General features: G+C 37.7%; 1 protein-coding gene across 28 annotated transcripts in view; it reads left to right on the top strand.

Annotated features, from left to right (window-relative positions):
- The first annotated feature begins 509 nt into the window (after positions 1-509).
- Positions 510-19,816, top strand: part of LOC310908166 (uncharacterized protein) — a 112,829-nt gene continuing 93,522 nt past the window's right edge. For 7 of the 28 annotated variants that reach the window (XR_014589789.1, XR_014589791.1, XR_014589792.1 and 4 more), the window contains exons 1-2: positions 14,418-15,027; positions 15,899-15,964. Coding sequence is in view for 7 of the 28 variants with exons in the window: in XM_083858904.1 (XP_083715030.1) it covers positions 14,955-15,027; positions 15,899-15,964 (139 nt within the window). In the remaining 21 variants the exon portion in view is untranslated. Of the gene's footprint in view, positions 606-1,367; positions 1,969-2,757; positions 2,929-9,969; positions 10,709-14,416; positions 15,028-15,898; positions 15,965-19,816 lie in introns of those variants that run through there. The other 21 variants (XR_014589793.1, XR_014589802.1, XR_014589803.1 and 18 more) reach the window with 11 other exon arrangements.

Below are 19,816 nucleotides of genomic sequence, written 5' to 3'. Positions count from 1 at the left end.
TCTGGAGGGACGGGGGGATGCAAAGCAGCCCTCCAGCTCCTGTCCTCGCGGGAGCAGACACTCCCACGCTGGTCTGGGACTGCCAGCCTCGAGTGTGGAGGATGCCCTGCCCCCGAGTGATTTGACCCCCCGCGTTACTGCCCTCGCTCCCTTCGCTCCCTTCTTCCGCAGCATGGAGAGCCCGCGGAGGGTGCGAGGGGCGGCTGCCTGTCCGCTCTCCGGGGCAGTGGCGGCCACTGGGCAGGAGAGGAGCTCCCTTATGTCGATGGACACCGAATCCCCCACCACCATCCCGCTCCTGGCCCCCTGCCAGTGCCCGCGGTGTGACGGGCACAGGGGGCTCCGCAGGGCTGAGACAGGCGGGTGGGTGGCTCTGCCCGCTCCTGTCCCCGGGCTGGCGGGCGGGGGAAGGCGCCGGGCGGCGGGAGGAGGCGCCCCCCCCCCATCCCCGCCGCCGAAGGTTCTGGGCCGCCCCCGGCGAGGCGCGGACGGGGGGGCGGGAGAGGAAGCCGGGAAGGGGCGGGGACCGGCGCGGACACGCGCAGGAGATGCAGGAGCCGAAAATTTTCCATCACTGCAGTGTTCCCCCCGCCCCCGTCGGCGCGGTACGTCAGGCCCCCCGCAGCCCGGCGGGGCGGGGCGGGAGCGGAGCGGGCGGGGCGCGCTGCGGCGCCTTCCCGCGCAGCCCCGGGCGGGAGGGGCGGCGGGCGGCACCTGCTTCCGCGGGAGCGGCCGCTGAAACGCCCCGGAGCGCGGCTCGGGGCGTCCCGGGCTGCAGCCCCTCCTGCCCCGCGCACCTGCCGTGCGGGGCCCCGCCCGTGGGGCGAGGGTGCTAAAGTCGCCCGGGAGCGCCGGTCCGGGGCGTTTTCCGTCCTCTCAGAGGCTGACTGCACAACGGGCGATTTGCAAAGGCTGCGGCAGCCTGGCGGGTTAGAGCCCTCGCGGCGCAGTCCCAGCGATGTGTAGATGGGCGCTGCTGCGGGGCGGGCAGGGCGGCTCTTTCCCATGGGAATGGGGAACGCCGGTGCCTTTTTTAGGCAATCCCGTTCTTCGGGTGTCAGCAGTTCTGTGAAACAGTGTGCATGGCAGAGGTCAAGGTGACCTGTTTGTTGTGGGTTTTGCCAGTGTAGCAACAGACGTAATGACGTATTGGTAACGTTTTTGGGATTGTATCATCCGTTTCAAGGCAAGCGCACGGATTCGGTGCGTGGCAAAGTGTCCCCCATGCGCCTGATAAATACAGCAACCATCTTTAGAGGTGGGATCTGGTTCTCGCGGACAATACTGCTTTTAAAACAGTTCAAAGCACATTTCCTTGGCAAAATCAAAATTTTATTCTCCAAGTGCTTATTTTTTTTTTTTTCTAGAACTGTCCTCATTTTATATGGAAAACGACGATGAAGCTTTGTTGCTCATTTATGAGAAGAAAGATTGGTAAAATGTATCCATGAAGAAAAATTGCTGTATTTATAATGGCCCCATTACTGGAATTCTGCAACATGTGAGTGCAATCTGCACTGCTCCAGAATATTGAGCCTTTAAAATTTTACCCATGCAGTCTGTTTGCTGGTTCAAATGATCTGCTTTTTTCAAGTGGTTTTAAGTAATGCCTCACTGATTGAATTATAATTTTCCTGACTTTGTAATTGCCAAGAATGTCCTTGGCAAAACATACACAGACTGTATTTCATCCAATTTTGAAATGTATTTTGTAATCGGAATAATCAAAGTTAATATTCATCAGTTCCTCCCACTATAGTTTCAACGATTCATTTGTTTTCATTGTCATGCTTTTCTCTCTCTCTTTTAAAAGTGTTCTTTTGTTCTTTTTCCCCCTTTCCTTTGTTTTCATCCTCCTTATCTGTAAGTCACCCTCATTTTTATGCCTTCCATTTGTTTGCTTTTTATTTTGTTCTTTTGTGTGCCTTTATATATTGGAAGCTTCCTTACAAAGTTCGAGCATTTAGGGTAGTTAAGAATGAACTTTTTTACTTTTATTCTAGAAATTCTGTTCCTGTTTTATGTTTTAAGGCTGTTGTAAAAGAAACTGTAAGTTAGTTGTTAGTTAGGTGTAAAGCCTGAATTGTATTCAGTGACACAAGTAGAAATTAACCAGAGGTTTCAATTTATTATACGGGGAGGTAATGGGGGTTTTGTAGCTGAAGAACTATCTGCTGTGGGCTTCTCAGTTTGCAGTGAAGAGCTATCTATAGATTCCCACCTCACTGTAACATCACCTGTCATTCTTCATCTTATGAATGGTTTCTTTTAAAATTTGATTATTTGCTTTTATATTTAGAAAAACAACTAGCTTGCAAGTGCCCATGGGATTTTTTTTTTGTCTGATTTTTGTTTGTTTGTTTGTTTTTGTTTTTGGTTTTTTTTGGGGGGGAGGTGTTTGGGTGTTTTTTTTCCCCCTCATGTTTTAGCAAATAAAAGGCCTTTAAAATATGGGAGGATTTTTTTTTTCCCATGCTATTTCTTCCTCCACATAAAAATAAATCTTGAGAGATACCATAAAGCTATCTGTAACACACACCCAGTAGAGTAATTTATGTTTATGGTATGCATGGAAAAGTTATGTGTACAGTAATACTGTAAATGTCAAGTCCATTCACAGGGTTTTTAGATGATACTTCCTAAATTGCCTAAAGGATATCTAATGAAATATGTAATATGTCAGAGCACTCTGTACTAATAGCTCAGTAACATTCATTTTGTCTGTGCCTAATATGAATAATATAAAAATCCCAACAGAGAAGGGATCTGCATCAGGTGAAATCCTCAGTACTGCCAAGAGACTGGGGAAGGATGGTACTGGAGAACAGTAACAGAGACCTGAGAACTGCGTTGTGTCCTGAATGAAATGTCTGCACTACTGTCTGCATTACAGATGTGGTCTGTCACGAGGAAAAGCTTCAAGTATGAGTGAGTGGGGAAAACCAGGATTCATGGTTTTGCTGTGTAGACTCAGTGGTCCACAAAGATGCAGGTGGGGCTGCCGCCATCCTTCCAACCAGTTTGGTTCATGATTCTTACCCGACATGGACTGCCTGTGGCATGCAATTAATGAAATTATAGGTTCTGATTATATGCTTTCTTAAACAAAACTTCCACTGAAGCCAAGAGGTATTACGAGTGCATAAGGAATGCAGGATTGCATATCCTGCCTCTTGGGCTTTGGGATGGTGCGTTGGAGTTACATGTTAACTTGGTTTGAGCCTTCATTTTTTTCCCTGTGTTTATTCTAGTCTAGTTTCAGTTTTGCAATATGAAAACAACAAAATCACTATGTTAAGAATACAAGCAGCAGTATTCTTTCAAAAAAATAGTACGTTAAGTATAATTATAACTTGGATTTAAGCCAAAAATAGGGAGAGATTCAGAGTTTTAAAACCATCAGATTATTCTGTTATACTGCAATAAACTCAAAACGGTGAGACCTGCATGAGATATGTAGTACTAATCATGTCCAAGAGATTGTCAGCCTTAAATGGACATTGCCAGCTGCTATAAAAATAATTTTTACTTGATATTTTTAGCTCTGGAACATTTTTAGGAGTTTTAAAAATAGCATTTTTCTGTTAATCTTGATTCATCTTTTCCTCTCAGCAAACTCTGATTTTTTTTTTCCATGTGAAATTTACATAAGTTTTTAAGGTTGTGGTGCTTGTTTTTGTTCTGTATAGTACAATTCTAGAAAATCTTTGGAAATTATATTTGTTAATTAAATGAAACTCTTGTCATTTTCTATAAACCATTCCATGTATTTTGGTATAGATTCTTATGGGAATAAGAGCTACTATTTTTGTTCTTTTACCATTTGCTGGTGGCAGAGAGTATAACTTAAGATCAGCATTTGGATTCCCAGATATATTATTGCCATTATTACAGCAGTCTGTGCATCAGTATCACTTATTATGTCACCAAAACTTTGAGGACATTGTTTGTCAACCAAATAATGCTTCACATCTTTGGAGAGTGAAGGGAGCATTTTTGAGGCTCCCTTCAAAATAGTGTAAGTTTAAGAAATTAGATGGGTTTAAGAAGTTATCTGGGCAGGTTGCTGTGCAGATGAGGAGATGTATGCAGAAGGGAACAAAACTGAAACAACTGTGTAGTTATGGAGAGGTTTCTATGCTTTATCAGGCAGAATAATTGTGTATGTGCTGAAATGGTGAAGAAAAAGGCCAGTTAGGGCAGGAGTTCAACAGGCACTATATTTTGATGGATAACAAAGCCCCAGTGAACCAAGAGAATCAGCTCCTCATTTGTATTTCTTGTCAAAAATACCGTGGAAACAGGTAGAAATAAAAAACATATTACAACTTGATCTCTATTCTGTAAATTCATGTATGTAACTCAGTATGCATTAACCTTGTTTTGGTAAAATTGCTGCTGTTCCTAAACATCTTGAGGACTGGATCCTACTTTGTGATAGACAACCATTACCTACTGAACTTAAAATTCCACATTTTATCTCCAATCCATAAAACACAAGAACTGTTATTTACAGTATCCCAATAGGTTCCTAAAATCTTATACTTTGTGTCTGTCAGTGGCCAATAGAGGATTTTTCCGTGGCAAAGGTAGGAAAGAGGATAGGACCATGCAGTTGAGTGTTAGAGCAATCTGATGTTTAGGATTTGGGATTTACTGAACCAAAGGTTGTATCCATGTGTTTGTATTTCACAGTTTCTGGTACTAATCTACATGAAATCATTGAATCAGTTTTGAACCCATGTTTCATATTAATCATAAGCATGACAAAGCTTACTTAGGTATTTACAAAAACTTCTTCCATTTGTTATTTTTTTCCCCAGACTTCTTCTCTACCAGTCCATTTGAGAATCCCCATGTTTTGCACAGTAAGAATAATAAAGGTTTTGTACATTTTTATTCTACATTGTATAGTTGTCTTTCTTGAAGTCAAGAGTCCTAGTCAATCTGAGAGAAACTTTAATTTATCTTATGTTCCCCTGGCTTTCTCTCATGGAGAAAATGAAGATTGCTCACGATGTTATAGGTGCTTTCTCCTTTGTTAGAGAACAAAATTTAGATGTGGAATCTTTCATAAAATGGCAGCAAGCAGCTTTTACCTTGACTTTTTTTGCAGTTGTTCTGTATTCATGTTGATGCGTGTTCTTCTGCATGTTCTGAGGAAGGACTTCTCCCTCACGTTTTTAGACTGACTGTTTGCTGTAGGTCTGAGTATTCTAAGTTGGCTGGCGTCCATGTGTAGAAAATTTGTACCCATTTTTAAATTATTTTTGAAAGGTGGTTTTTAGTTGTGAATAATTATGACTCAAATTTATAAACCCATTTCTTATAGGAAGAAAAATCACTCTCCTACCTTGGTGTGTATAGGTTTTGGTGAATAAAATGGACATCTTTAATTTAGTCAAAGAAATCTTCATGGATTATTTCCTGGCAAAAATTAGGAATGGTTAAACAACCTGGTTTATGCACTCTTCCTTGTATGCAAAAAGAAGATTTGAACTAAATTAATGAAAAAAAAAATTACATTAATTCTGTATGGTGATAAGGACATTTTTGTTTGTATACATACCAGAGAATTTATGTGCTTGGAAAGACGTCCCCCTCCTGTTTATCTGCTGTGTGCAGAGTACTTTACAGACTAAGCTGCTGAGTCACACTTTCACCAAATGATTGACAGCGCTGTTTCTACTAAGAACTGGTAAATTTTCTCGCCTGCATATCGGGTGAGCAGTGTAACACCCCTTGCTTAGGAAATGAAAGTATGACACAGCATTATAACTGATCTCACTGAAAATGCTGTAAGCAGCTGAGTGGAAATGTGTTTAGGGCAAATCAAAATCTATCCACATTAAATTATTTACGGGCAGTAATGATTCACTATTAAAGAAGGTAATATAGTGGTATTCATTTCAATGTGCTGAACTAGCAGTTTTGCAGTGGAGTTATTCAGAGGAAATTTTGTCTGAATATATGAGTAGTAATAGATCTGAGAGAGACATGGAGCTCTCTGCTGGCAATGTTTCCTGCGCTTGGAAAGATATGCACATAATTAGAGTAATTAAGTCTAAACCTAAATAATCTACCATTTATAATACCAATATATAACATGTATTGAATAGTTTGTGAGTCCAAAATAAATGACAAGAAGCTGTAAATATTGTCTTCCTCTTTAAAAATGTAGGAAGATTTTGTTGTGGAACCATAAATATGTTCAATACTTTTATTTCCCCTTGGTATATGATGTTTTAAATTGGCTTTTCCTTGAATGTTTAAGTACTTGCTTGGAGTATGACAAGCAGAATCCAGTTTACATTTACAGAAATATCTGCAGTTATTGCTTCCTTTAAAATCCTTTAAGTAGTTAGTTATGTTGCTGTTAGAACAGAATTATTCCATAAACAGCACAGCTCTTCATGTTTCATTTTGCCATTCATTTGCTTCTTTTGTTTAATGTATAGGTATAGTCTTTTAACAGACATAGAAATTTACCTTTAACCAATAAGAATTTGACTGTTATTTGGCATGTAAATGCACTTTTTTTTTTTTTTTTTGAGGTTTATTGTACTTCTCTGGTATTCCATATAAAGTTTTGTCATGGCATTCAGCGGGGAAAGAGTGACTGCACTTATTTGGTTGATGCTGTGGAAGTGCTTATTACATCATTCTTCTGATGGCCTTCTTTGGATTGCAAACAGATTATGTATGATATGATTCAGATCATTTGGATTTTCTTGTAGCCCATAGGTACCTCAGTTCCCATGAGACTTCACTGTGTGGGAGACTTACTCATCTGAATAGTCAAATAGTCTTTGGGTGCATTATTTTGTGCATGTATTACAGTTTTTGCACAACTAGATTTGATACATTTCATGTCACTGTATTTGTGATGGAGTATGTTGGAATAATGTCCCTGGAATTTGACATAGGATTTTGATACTAAGAGACATTACACGTTCCTTGTGATACGACATCAAAAAGTAACTATAAATTGTACAAACTATCTGAAGAATTTTAAAATACAGATGGTTCTATAAATAACATGTATAGCATGTATAGAATATATAACAATGGCTTTTTTTAGTTGAACTAATGATTGGCACATAAGTGGAACAACATATATAACTGACACTACCTCAAATTAAGAAACACTGAAAATCTAGATCGCAAAGTCTCCTTTTTATTCCATATACAGATTTGCACAGGTAAGCACATCAGACAACTCTAAGAACATGATACTGGCTTCTGTTAATGAACAAGAAAGATACAGGAAGGAATAGAATCCCTTCATCAGAAATTTAACATCATTTACAATATAATATGGCTAAATATTTTTAAGTAGGTGCACTAATTAATGTAAAAATAGGAAATATATTTAAAAAGAGAAACATGGTTTTAATGGAACTTTGGAGTTAATTATGGCTGGTGAACACTAGTATGATATACAATTTGTTCCTTTCTGTTCTGATTGTTAAGTTATTTTTAATGTCATGTTGGTTTACAGAATTCCTCAAGGTCCCCCAGAGGGACCATGGACCTAGTTCAATACCCGTGTCTGGGTCTGTTGGTGAACTGTGGCCCTGCCATCACCCTGGCCCTGCCAGGTGAGGGACTGCCCTGGTGCTGGTGGTCTCTGCCTGCCTGTCCAGGGGTTCCCATAAGCTTCTAGCTCATCCTCCCTTGCAGCAAAATGTATCTGTCTCGTTTTTTGATAGTGCCTAACTTCATTGACCAGCTTGACAAATGCATAGCCTCAGACCCAGCCTCTGATCTTCGTGATATACGGATGTTTTTCACTCCTAGGCAGATGGTACAGCTCCATGCTACCTGGCTGTATCTTTCATGGCAACTTTCAGTACATGCAGCAGAAATAAATGTTTATTTCCAAAATTTTATAGCCCTCCAAAATACCTTTCACTGCTGTAGGGATTTTATATTTACATAGTAATATATTGCTCACAGTCAAAGACCTTCACCAAGGATTTGGCCCCAAACCCCGCAGTTATTAAGAGAAAGGTGTGTGACTCTCTCTGTGTGGAGTCACTACAGGCTTTTGCAGGTAAACAAAATACTTTCTTACTCAGTGCTACATTTGAAAAGAAAAAATTAAGTAAGTGTGAGGCTCCAGCTGCTTATGATGAAGATGATATGGTGGTAGATTATGTTGATCTATTTTTGAATGCATACCTCGGTAATAGGTTTCTATGTGAGCATCTAAGTGCAGCATTGAGTAAACAGCCTTTGCATATGAAAGTATAGCTGTTAGTCTTTCCAAACAATCATAAATCGACAAGCTAAAAGTATTGAAGAATAGTAAGGTGTTACATTAGTTTATAGAGTGAAAGACATGCCAGTACATTTACTGTAAAGCTTCAAGATTTTTTCCTTATTATTGAATGAATTAAAGAGGGAGAATTCTACTTCAATGAATTAGCAGTACTATGCAAACACTTTTATTTTTAAAGCACATAGGGTTGAAGAACTTTAAAATATTGTCTTATCAAATTTCATGATTATTTACACACAAATGGATAAACAAGCACTACCATATATGTAGATTATCATTGCTGTATTAGACCATATAATTATTAAAAAATATTTCAGTGGTAGAAGTTACAAATATTCTTGTTTTATGTGCCTGTAAAGTGTATGCAGCTGCAGTAACCAATCTGTGATTCTTTTAAACTTTATCAGAACTTGTATGACTAATTTAGCCTTTTATCTATCTGTGGATAATAATATAGAAGCTAGGCACACAGGAATGCTGAACAGATAATAATTGGTAGTGTAAATCTGAGTGGGCAGGGAGTTGGATTTCCTTCAGTCAGTTCTTCCTAGCCACTGTCTTTGAAGCTGTAATCCTTCTGAACCAAGTAGGTCTCAGGTTCCAAACGCACATTGATATCATGATAAGAAACTCGCTGTGGAAAGGTTGTGCTGCACTGGAGTGTTATTGCTCCCACAGCCAACTGGCTGGGAAGTTTCCTCATTTGTTTCAGTACAAAGCCAATAGCTTTCCAGGATAATTTTAACAAACACAAGCTGTTTTGCATGAAATGCATAAAGAAAGCTCACATGTCTTTCATCAATGTCAGCTCTGGGCAGAGTATCTTTCACTAAATTTGTGATCACAAACATCTGGTTAGTGGTAACTGTTCTTACAGCTGGGCTGAGATGAGATACATGGTGTCTTCAGGGGTGCAAATGATGGGAAGAGGAGAAGACACAAAGGATGATGGGATCTGCTTTACTTTTTTTATGGTTTGACTTCATTTAGTAGGGCTTATATGTCCTGACAATCTGTGGAGCTCTCAGGTTCCTCACAGGCATGCCTATATTAGGATCAGGACCCAAGTTCATATTTTGTCGTGCCCAGTGCTAGGTAAAATATTTTAAACTTATCTTTCTGTTTAAATACTCAAACAAAAATATTACCTTCATTAAAGCTACTGAAGGTGCAAAGGAGTGAAGACTAACAAAACTCTTTGTTCTCTTTTGACAAATGAACAATTGTTGCTTATGCCAGGCAAGTTTAAAGGATAGAAGGTAAGAACTCTCAAATTTAAAATGATTTCTTTCTAATAATTTTTGTTAATTTCTACAATCAGATAATATCCCTAAATATACAGGCAAATAGTGTAAAAGTTTCCTGACATGAGCTGACGTAGGTTTCATAATGACATATGCATTCTTAACTGTCGTATTTCACTGTTCTCCAGGCGTATAAATAAATAAAAAAATGTGTGCAGTAAGTGATATTCTTGTCTTTCTCATTTTATAGATCTCCTATTTCCAATGGAGATGAAACTTTAAATAACTAACATTTGGTCTTTCTATACTGCTTCTGGTCTTTATGATAGTATATTATTGAAGAAGATATTCCATAGTTCAGATGTAGTAAATAGTTACAGAGAAATTTTAAATTTCAAAATCTGAAATTCTAACTCCAATAACTCTGTTTTGGTGGTCCTCTCCTTCCATCTTTCCATTTGACTCTCAAACATATTCTCCACTGTGTATGCCTTACAGACTTTTGTTTCAGTGCCCAGCTTGAATGTTTATCAAAATAATATTGTAAAATTTGTCCTTCACAGTTGCAAAGCATGACATACTCCTATGGGGAGGTTCTCTCATAAAATAACAATTGTATAAATGAGTGCAGATGTTGACTAACATCAAATGCTGCCACATACAAGTGGTGTGAAGTAGAGTCCATACTGAGGCATATTTTCTGCTAATGGACTCTTATTGCCTGTAGCTGATCACAGACTTTATTCCAAACAAGTTGTGCAATCCTTCCTCTAAATTAATAAGCCCGATTATGACTTCCCATGCATGTGCAGTTGTGAATGAAATCAGTGACAGAGATATTCTTTCTGCACAGGAGAAGCGTTTGACACAAGGCTTTAACTTCTGTTCTTCTCCCAACTTTGACAATACCAGGAAATATTTCCCAGGTAAAGACATAATTCAGTTAAAACCCTGGTTAGAATTTTATCTAGATGAATTAAAACAAAAAACAAACAAACAAACAAAAAAAACAGGGAACACTGAGTCTGGAGTCCAAAGAGCAGGTTCTAGTTAATTGGAAGCCTAAGCATCCGGTCTCCTTCCTTTGGTGGGTGGTAGTAAAATAGTTACAATAATTAATCTGTTCTAACTTTGTAGCTAAAATTCTTCAGTGGGAAAAAATATTACTTTGAAGAATGAGGTAAATACTTTATCCTAAAATGTTGTGTCTGTGGAAGAAATCGTTATTTTACTAAAATTTGTTGATTCATTTTGTTGAAGCAAGTTCTTATAGGTCTTTACTATAGTATTCATATACAGCTGTTAGGCATTAACAGTCATGAATGTTTTGAACAACTATCTTCTTACTGTTTCCTCTCTTAATTAAAAAAAAAAAAAATCTTTCCTAAGAAGTCATATTTCTATTTTCTACCTTTTCTCACAGTTGGTGTAGACATTTCCCTTTTTTTTAGTAATTTTTTGTAATTTTCAGTTGAAGATTATTAGGTTAACTTAAATGTACATGGCAAAAGAAGGCTCAAATATGCAGAAATGTTTGTATTTTGCTTCTGGAGCAATTCAAAGGTTTTATTGAAGGTTGTGTTAAAGGAGTCATAGAAAACAAAGTAGCTCTTAAGAGACATCTAGCTCTCCTCTGTTCTTAGGACATGGATGACTAAATCTTCTTGGCAGAGATTAGTCTGGTTCTCCCTTTGTTGTAATTTAAGTCCACTACTGTCTGGTCTCTCTGCAGTTGCCTTTTACACATCTGAAGGCCCTTATCATGTTTCCCCACAGTCTTCTCATTTGTAGGTGGTAAAGAGCCGGGCCCTTTTGGTGTTTTCAGGGCTCAGGGAGCTCTCCTTGTTTTCCTCTGTTCTCTCACCATTTGATTCCTGGCATACCTGGAAATAATACTTTTGACTGAAAGTAGTACTCCATCTGAACAAAGTCCTTCTACTTTCTGAGGATGATATTTTCTTTTCCTGCAACCTTGTGGCATTGCTGGCACATATTCTTCTGTGACCCATTGCCATGTCTGATCCCGTTTCTAGAACTGCTATGCATTCATCGCCATCTTGTATTTGTTCAGTCAATTATTCCCAAGTGCTATGCTTTGGATTTGTCCATAGTGAAACACATTCCATTTGTTTAATGACCATATGCATCTTATTTTGATAATCCATACTCTCTGTTTCTTCAGTTCATCCTTCTTAACTCAAGTCCTATGGTCTGCGTAGGTCTTAACAGCTTTTCCAAGCACTGCATCCTTTGAAAGCCTGATACGAGTGCTATTGATTCCACTGTGTGAACCATTAGTGAAAATACTGAAAGTGCCATATCTGGGAGAAGTACAGTAAAATGCAATGGGTATGGAATGTCCTGGCCAATGAATCTACATTATTGCAGTTCTCAGGACAAGTGTGGTGTGCACAGATGGTTATTCTACTGATAGGCTATGACCTGAGTGAGCTCAAGTGAAATTGTGTCAAACCATCCAGATCTGGGAAGGTCTGAGTCTCTTCAGCAACAGTGCTGATGAGGGTCCTCGTAAGGCCCAAAGCCAAAATTATGATAGCCTGAAGCATCAATGGCTTTTCCACAGAACCAGGAGAATTATATTTTGTTTAGTCTCTCTGTCTTTATGCTTCTGGATGTAGAAATCATCTCCATATAATCATACTAGAACTTAAAAAAATAAATTCATAACTTAAACTTTTGTGAAAAATTAATTGAGTTTGGCCTAGTTTCTCTATAAAACAACAACAAAAACGCCATTTTTAAATAGGGGGAAGAAAGAAAGAGTTAGAAATATGAGCAGGGAGTAGAAGTATTGTTGGGACAAACATTCAGGAACTAGAACTGTTGTAGTGCTCACAGTAAACCATGGTGTTTAAGTTTTCCTATTCATGGAAAATCTTGTTATTTTTCACTTTCAAAAACAAAGATTCAATTTTTCCTCTCACTTAAATGCTATAAATGACGTTTCATTTGCATTTTTCTCAAAAAATATTGATGAAGGGTTTTTTTGCTTTTGTCACTGCTTTTCCATGAAAATAAGCCACCATATATATTTTAGCTTCAGAGTAGATTTTTTGAATTTTACATGTTTTAAACTACATTTCTGTTACAGTTTTTTTTTCAATAACTTCCAATAAATAGATATTGTACAAGAATGGTCTTTTGACAATATATTTTGTTGTGAAAACTGCCTTTCTTTCCTAGAGCTTCCTGTAAAATCTTTCCTTATCCAAACTCACGATAAAGGTGAATTCACTGTTCTTGCTAACAATTAATGCACTCTTTTCCAAGGCCAGTTACAAGAAAATAAATATTTAGAGCTGTATGTGCAGTTACCCTTTGTGTCATTCAGCTCAGCATATGAAACAGTTGAGATCCACAAGGAAACATTTTAATATGTTTTGCTCTCATCGGCCTTGAAATTAGCTGCAAAAATAATACACACTCATGTATAACTCCTTTGTTATAGGCATGGCATGACAGGATTCCTGAGACCAAACTCAGATTTTTGCAAGGACTCTTTATAAGTACTTATTTAATGGAAGTAAAGTTACCAAATACCACACCTGCTATGTATTACATGGTTTCTAAAGTATAGCCCTGTATTTCCTTTGAAAAGGGTGAGCATGAAAAAATTACCTTAAAAAATGATGTGTCAACCAGGTAATTTTGCCTTAAGATATAATTGATTCGTAGAGGCTGATTCTTGCTGCTGTGTTACTCAGTGAACAACAATACAGCCTGATATAAAGCATTGTTTTGCTTTATGTTGATATTTTTCTTGACTGGCACTGCATTGTATCAGCATAAAACCAGAATCATTCAACAGTATCTCAAACATTAGCATAATTAATAAGTGATTTTAGGCATAAAAAATACTGAGTTCTGGCACAGCCACAGTTTGAATGGATTGACCTGGATTTAACTCAAGGTTTGCTCAATACGAGACTAGTCTGAAAGAGAGCAAATAAAGTTACCAAATCAATGACATATGACCACAACAGAAGCATATTTGATGGAAAAAGGAAATTGAGAAATCCAAGACAATAAGATAAGGCAGTGTTCTCTTCATGGTTTATTAAAGTTAGGAAATTTGTAACCTAAGAGACTAACTTACCCCATATTTTTGCAACTCTCATTCAGAGCTGGTATTTTGCATTTCAAGCAGTATTGTTACTTGAAATGAAAAGTTGAAACTTAAATGATTATTTTCATTTTTTTTTCACTTTATGATGTGTAAATGAAAGTTCAGACTTCTTTTTGTTGTTACTCTTTCATCTTTTACCCCAAAACCCAGATACTGTTTGGACTGGAACATTCTTTTCTACTTGTTCCCGATACCGGGTGCTGTTGACTGACTGAAAAGCATGAGTTAGTAGTAACTGAAGGGTTAGGCCTGACTTTGTTAGCCCACCTATTTATGGCATCTGCTAATGGGGTGAAAGGACTGACTTACACAGGCTTTTATCACCTGCCTGCAACTTTCTTCCAGCTGTAAATATTTATCCCCCTACCTAGATCCAGTCTCCATCAGAACTGAATGTCTGGTTACTTACTAGCATTATTCTGTCAAAATGATTTGAGTGGCTTTAAATAAGTCCTAGTGGGAGATTAAAAAACAAACAAACAAAAAATAAACCCTGAAACAAATTTGACAGAACTGGGTTAGAGGAGATTATGCATGCAGTGGCACCTTTTCCATGATGGAGGCCTGAAAGGGCAGCTTGGGGTCGTCTGTTTGGGTAACCACTGACTCTGAATGTGCCACAGCCAGACAAGTTCATCTGACAGGCCTGGCTTTAAATCGAGCCTCACCTTCAGTGCATTTTTCAGTTAAGAAAAAAGTGTGAGGTGACAACAGCATCCATGAAATAGCAGCATCAAAACATCTAAAGAAACAAACACTACCAAGTAAAGGAGGTATTTTTTAGCTGTAATTTTTAGGCTTTGGGGTGAGAGTGATCAGTTAGTAACCAATTTTAATGCCTGTGATTAGCTTGCCTTTGGAAATCACACCTACTGCTAAAAGTATGGTGACTTCTCACCTTTACTGAAGGTTTTATAGAAACTTGGAGCAGTTTTTCACACCTCTGCACAGCTGCTCCCCAGCCACTGAAGGGTATTTCTCAGGATGCCAGTTCTGTGTTAAGAATATAATGGCAGTTCAAGGAATTCTGCCTCCTTGCATGTGCCTCTTCTCCTCGTTTCTCATTCCTGCCTCTACACCACAATGTATTGCCCTCTCCAGACTTTTTCATGGCCTAGACCCTTTCTGCAATTCACCTTCTCAAAGAGCCTCACTAACAGCTCCATGAGGATTGTTGTGGGGGCAGCAAACTGGTGTGGTGAAAGAGGAGAAACCCAGGTTTCTTAAACTGGTTTTGCTGTGGAAGCCAGTGACAAGTGAAGCAACCATTGAGACAATCATGTCTAATTGTAGAAAAAATATGTTAAAATATTCTAGAAATTATTTGGAAGACCGAAGACGTCTGGGTACAGGTAGGACTTTTTTTCAACTTTTCAAAGACAAATGATCTGAAAATATGCACATTTATTATGCTTTCCAACATGACAAAACAAGAGCATCCAAATTTTGTTTTTGACTTTCATATCCCTAGAACACTGTGTATGATATAGTAAATCTAATTACTGTGGTCACTTGCATTTGAAATTTGCTACTTAGAAGCATAAAAAGTAAAGCATTGAATTAACATTTTAGCATTTGTAAAAGATTGCTTTTATAAAGCAGCTGTTTTGACCTGGCCAAGAGTGTGAGAACCATTGTAGCTTTGTTCAATGGTGAAAGTCATTTAGGTAAAGTTTTAAAACCTGTATTATCTGGACAACAGTGAGTTCTTTTATAGTGTTTCTTACTGTATTTGTAAAGCTCCTGCTAGAACAGAATCCCAGTAATTTGAGAATTAGAACATTTGAAAACACCTATAACATGAGCAATACTCATAGTTCAACAAGCCAAACACTGATTTATAGCATTCTGTGTAGGAAGATTACTAACAGGCAAGAGTCTAAAATACTTCAGCCATTTTAAAATGTTTCCAAGAAAATATCTAACTTCAGTAATGACTATGCAGTATGTAGGAAACATGAATGCTAGAGGTTAAGAGAACAGCAAAGGGTTCTCAGGAACACCAATTTAACACAGGAAGCAATGGTGAAAGTTTAAGATTAGACTGTTCAGCTAAAGTCAGAAGGGAAGCTAGGGCACGAAAAAGAAAACATTGGGTCATAAATATGATGACATCTCCATTCCAGGAAGATGAGTCACAATAGTTGTAAAATCTGAGTAAAAAAAGTTCATTATAGATTCTAGAAAGTCAGAGATGGTAATTGTGTCATGTTTTCACCATAGATAAATCTATTTCCCCTTTGGATGAAATAGTCAAGGGAGTGCAAATGCAATTGGATAAAGTGCATGGTAAGTCACATACTCAAAGTACCTCCTTTAATTTAATAAAATATAATAATGTGTCAATGAATTATTTTCAGGTTAGGCAGAGAAGAGGTTTTCTTTAAAGTATAGGCACACAGGTAAAATATTGCAGAGATTTAAGCAAAAAGAAAAGCATGTTCTAACTTGCTTAGATCTAGAACGCATCAACTAATTAAAGAAGTTGAGGAAAGTGTCATGACCATCTCTGTGCTTTCAAATGAGGACAAATACAAATGCTGCACGAAGTCGAATTCTCCGGCTTTCTCTCAGGAAGGCTCTCAAGCACAATCTTATTTTTAAGCTCAAATGTTCTAATGGAAATCATTGGTGGTGCCTCAACAACTTGCAATATCAAATTGTTAAAATGTTTCATGTTTGGTTTTTTTTTTTTTTCATCATCTTGCATATGTGCTGTAGGTTCTCCTGCTGCAAAGCAGCAAGCTGCTACATGTCTCTCCTAACTGTGGGTATAGAGGAATTTACAGTGTAAGCATTTTGTTTCATATTTTGTGAACTATGTGCCCTTACCTCAAGTCTTTGCTGTAGATTCATTGTAGCACAGAAATACTGCAAAAATAACAAATTCAGTGGAGGGATGGGGGATAATGCTTCTTTATTGTCGAAAGACATTTACTTGTGGGAGACTTTATGGAGCAAGAGCAATTTATCACAAGTTTTATTGCCTTGCATGTGAGGTTGGGTAACGATTTAATAAAACTCTATTGTTTGCTAACTGGAGTCATAGCATTTTGTAAAGGAGAGGGACTTTTTATGTAGTAATACAGAAATACTCTGACTGTTGTATTTGTAAAGGAAATAATCTACATTCATTTCTTAATAATAAAGGGGCTCGAGGTTATGTGAGTACACCAATGCAAGATGGTGTTTAGCTATTTAAGAGACAGACTACTCCATTATTTTTTTCCTCCTAGTTCTTCCTGTTTTGTTCATAGTAGTTTTAGCATTTGTTTGCACTTACAGCCTCCTCCTTCTAGAGAAAAAGAAATTATTTTTTAGAAGTAGAGAGTTTACTGCCTGTAATATATGAAACTATGGTTTGCTTATATTTTAGTGCAGACTGTACACATATTCTGTGTTCAGTTAATACTTTATGAAGGAGAATAACATCCTCTTCTCCTTCATTGTTTCTGTTGATTCTGTGCCTTGGGATTTTAACAGGAAGAGAGGCTCCAGTTTAAAGCCAGAGTTAGCAACTAAGGGTTTCAAAAATACAGGCTAAGCAATTACCACAGAAGTGGCCAGAGCAGCTAGTTTGACTGTGGGTCTAAGATTTTCCAAAATTTTCCTTTAAGCAGTGGTTTTGGTTACAGCTGATTTTAATAATCACAGTTAATACTGATTTTCTTTGTGGTATCCTGTTTGGAGCATCTGGACAGGCAGAATCCTGATTTCTGCCAAGGATTTCCAGGCAACAGAGTAAGAGGCAAGTACTAACACTGCTGTCAGTACCAGAGAGATTATCACTATAATTTAAAAGACTGCAAACTGAGAATAGATTGACCTATATTGTTGGACTTTTCCTTAAAAATGCAACAAAAAGTAAATTCAGATCCAAAATCTACTTACTTGGTTTCTGCATATCATTTTGATGCAGCAAATGCTTCTAGATGTACACAAGTCTAAAAAAAAGTGTGCTAAAAATAAGTACAAATCTTACTCTTTTTAAATTTTTTTTCCCCATGAATGTTTAAACCAGTGCTGAATGTTTAAACTGAAACACATCTGGTCATCTACTGGTCTGCAATGGGAGGCTCTGCATTGGGACACAAGAAAAGGACTTTATTTTACAATCTGGAGAAGCAGTTGCAGTCTTTCAAAATATGGAAATTTGAATCACTGCAGCCTGTGAGGTACTCTACATTTTGTGACACAAGAAAGAATGAATAAACTGCATCCTCTGTGCATACCAGGCTTGGGTATAACAGCGTTTGCTGGTGTGAAAATGCACTTTCTGTTTACTCTTTCTGGAAAAAATACGTTTTGTGAAATTTATGCCTCTAATAGCACATTATTTACTATTCTTTGGAAGTTACCTTGCTTTATAAATGTTAGAGTTTTCTTCAATTCGGAAGATGCTGTTGGACTTTGAATTACCTGTCTCTAAGGAAGGAAGCCAGTTAAAAACCAGAGACTCTTGATCCATCTTTCACACATGCATCATGATGTTATTCTAGTGTCCCAGGATGAATAATATCAAATAAACCTCTTAGATTTTAAGGTGCTTTTGCATAAGGAGGCGTAAGATTTGAGGTGTGTGCCACATAATAGAAAAGTTCTTGGGTTTAAAGTTCTTCCTGCTGCTGGTGATTGGTGGCACTGGAGGCTGGGCTGTTGCTTCAGAGTAGCTGAGCCAGTATTTCAGCTATGTTTCTGATGAGGAGGATGCTCAGTACTTGTGCTGAGTATTTTAATGTTACATACCTGTATTGATTTTTGATTTTTTTCTTAAAGAAATCCCCATAAACTGTTTACAGCTATCTCAAATTTGTAAAAAAACCAACAATGTTCTGATCTCTAGGTTCTTCACAACTATTGAATTGTTTATGTACTTAGTTAAAATTAGCTTCTTAGCCTGATCATTAGTTCTGGTCTCATTGCATGTATTTGTATATTAATGGTACGTGAATGCAAATGGGAGTGTGACAACACCCAAACAAATTTACATTTTAATTTGTGTGAATCCTGTTCGAAGATTTGGCCTAGTGTTGTTCAAAATGCAGTGCTTCTGAATCAGAAGCAATAAACTTACAAGAGAGAGTGCTGGAAATAATCCATGGACATCTTGTTCTTATTAGACATGGGCTAAATCATTCTGACAGATTTCAAACCTGCTGAAATATTGTTCATTAAAATTTTGATGTTGATTTCAGCATTACTGGGAGCAGATTTTACTTACATCTTTAAGGATGACTATCAAAAAGGGAGAAGACAAGTATATATGATGAAAAACAATGTGAGAAAAGTGTCAAAGAGCTGACAGTGTGAAAAAGAAACAGACACATTGGAAAAGCAGCAGAGAAAAAAAATCCCAATTTTTGTAGTTATGTCTCTTTAGGACTGAGACTGTGCCAAACCTTGGACTTGGAGGCTGTTCTGTCCTTAATACATTGCACATGATTGTCTGTAGCTAGAAAAACATTTTTTGTGGTTTTAAAAAAATTGAATTATCCTTATATGAAATAACATAAACTATGAGTTTAAATGACAGAGTAAAAAAAAATTAAATTCATTTTGTTAGCCCTCAGAGAGTTTAAAAATCCCTTAGGTTCACAAAACCTCAAACTCCATAAGATTCATGTATTCCCAGAGTAGGACACCCAATGAAGTTATTTCCATGAACTTTAATTAAGTTTTCAATAGACATTTTTTATTTACCTAACGGATTCTCCTTTCAAGACATGTTTATGTTAAGGTCAAAATCCAAAATACCCCATTGACAGTTCCTGTGCAGTCTAGATAGAAGTTAGCTAAGGAGAGAGATTATAAAACCTGGCTAACTTTCAAAGGTACAAGATCATGGGCAGTTGAGTATTATTATGAATGTTTATTTCAACAGCTATATCTTCTTCCAGGTAGGCTCATTTGCTTTTTAGAATCTGCAGTTTTATCTATTGGAAGCATTTATCGTCTAAGCTCCAGAGAGGGTGATCTTTAGTGTATTCCTTATAAAATAAGATTATTTCCTGTTGGCTGTCTGTAAGTAATTCCCCACTCAACAGGATTTTTTAGCTTGTTCCTCAGGAATGTTAATCTCCACCCTATATGATGTCCAGGCTCCCAGCTTAGTACCTTAACAGACTACCTGTGTCCATTTTT

The sequence above is a fragment of the Zosterops lateralis genome, assembly GCF_965231275.1.
Source record: "Zosterops lateralis genome assembly, chromosome: 4".
In the NCBI taxonomy this organism is placed as follows: Eukaryota; Metazoa; Chordata; class Aves; order Passeriformes; family Zosteropidae; genus Zosterops; species Zosterops lateralis.
Note: the sequence above shows the minus strand (reverse complement) of the source record. Positions and strands in the feature narration are given on the sequence as shown.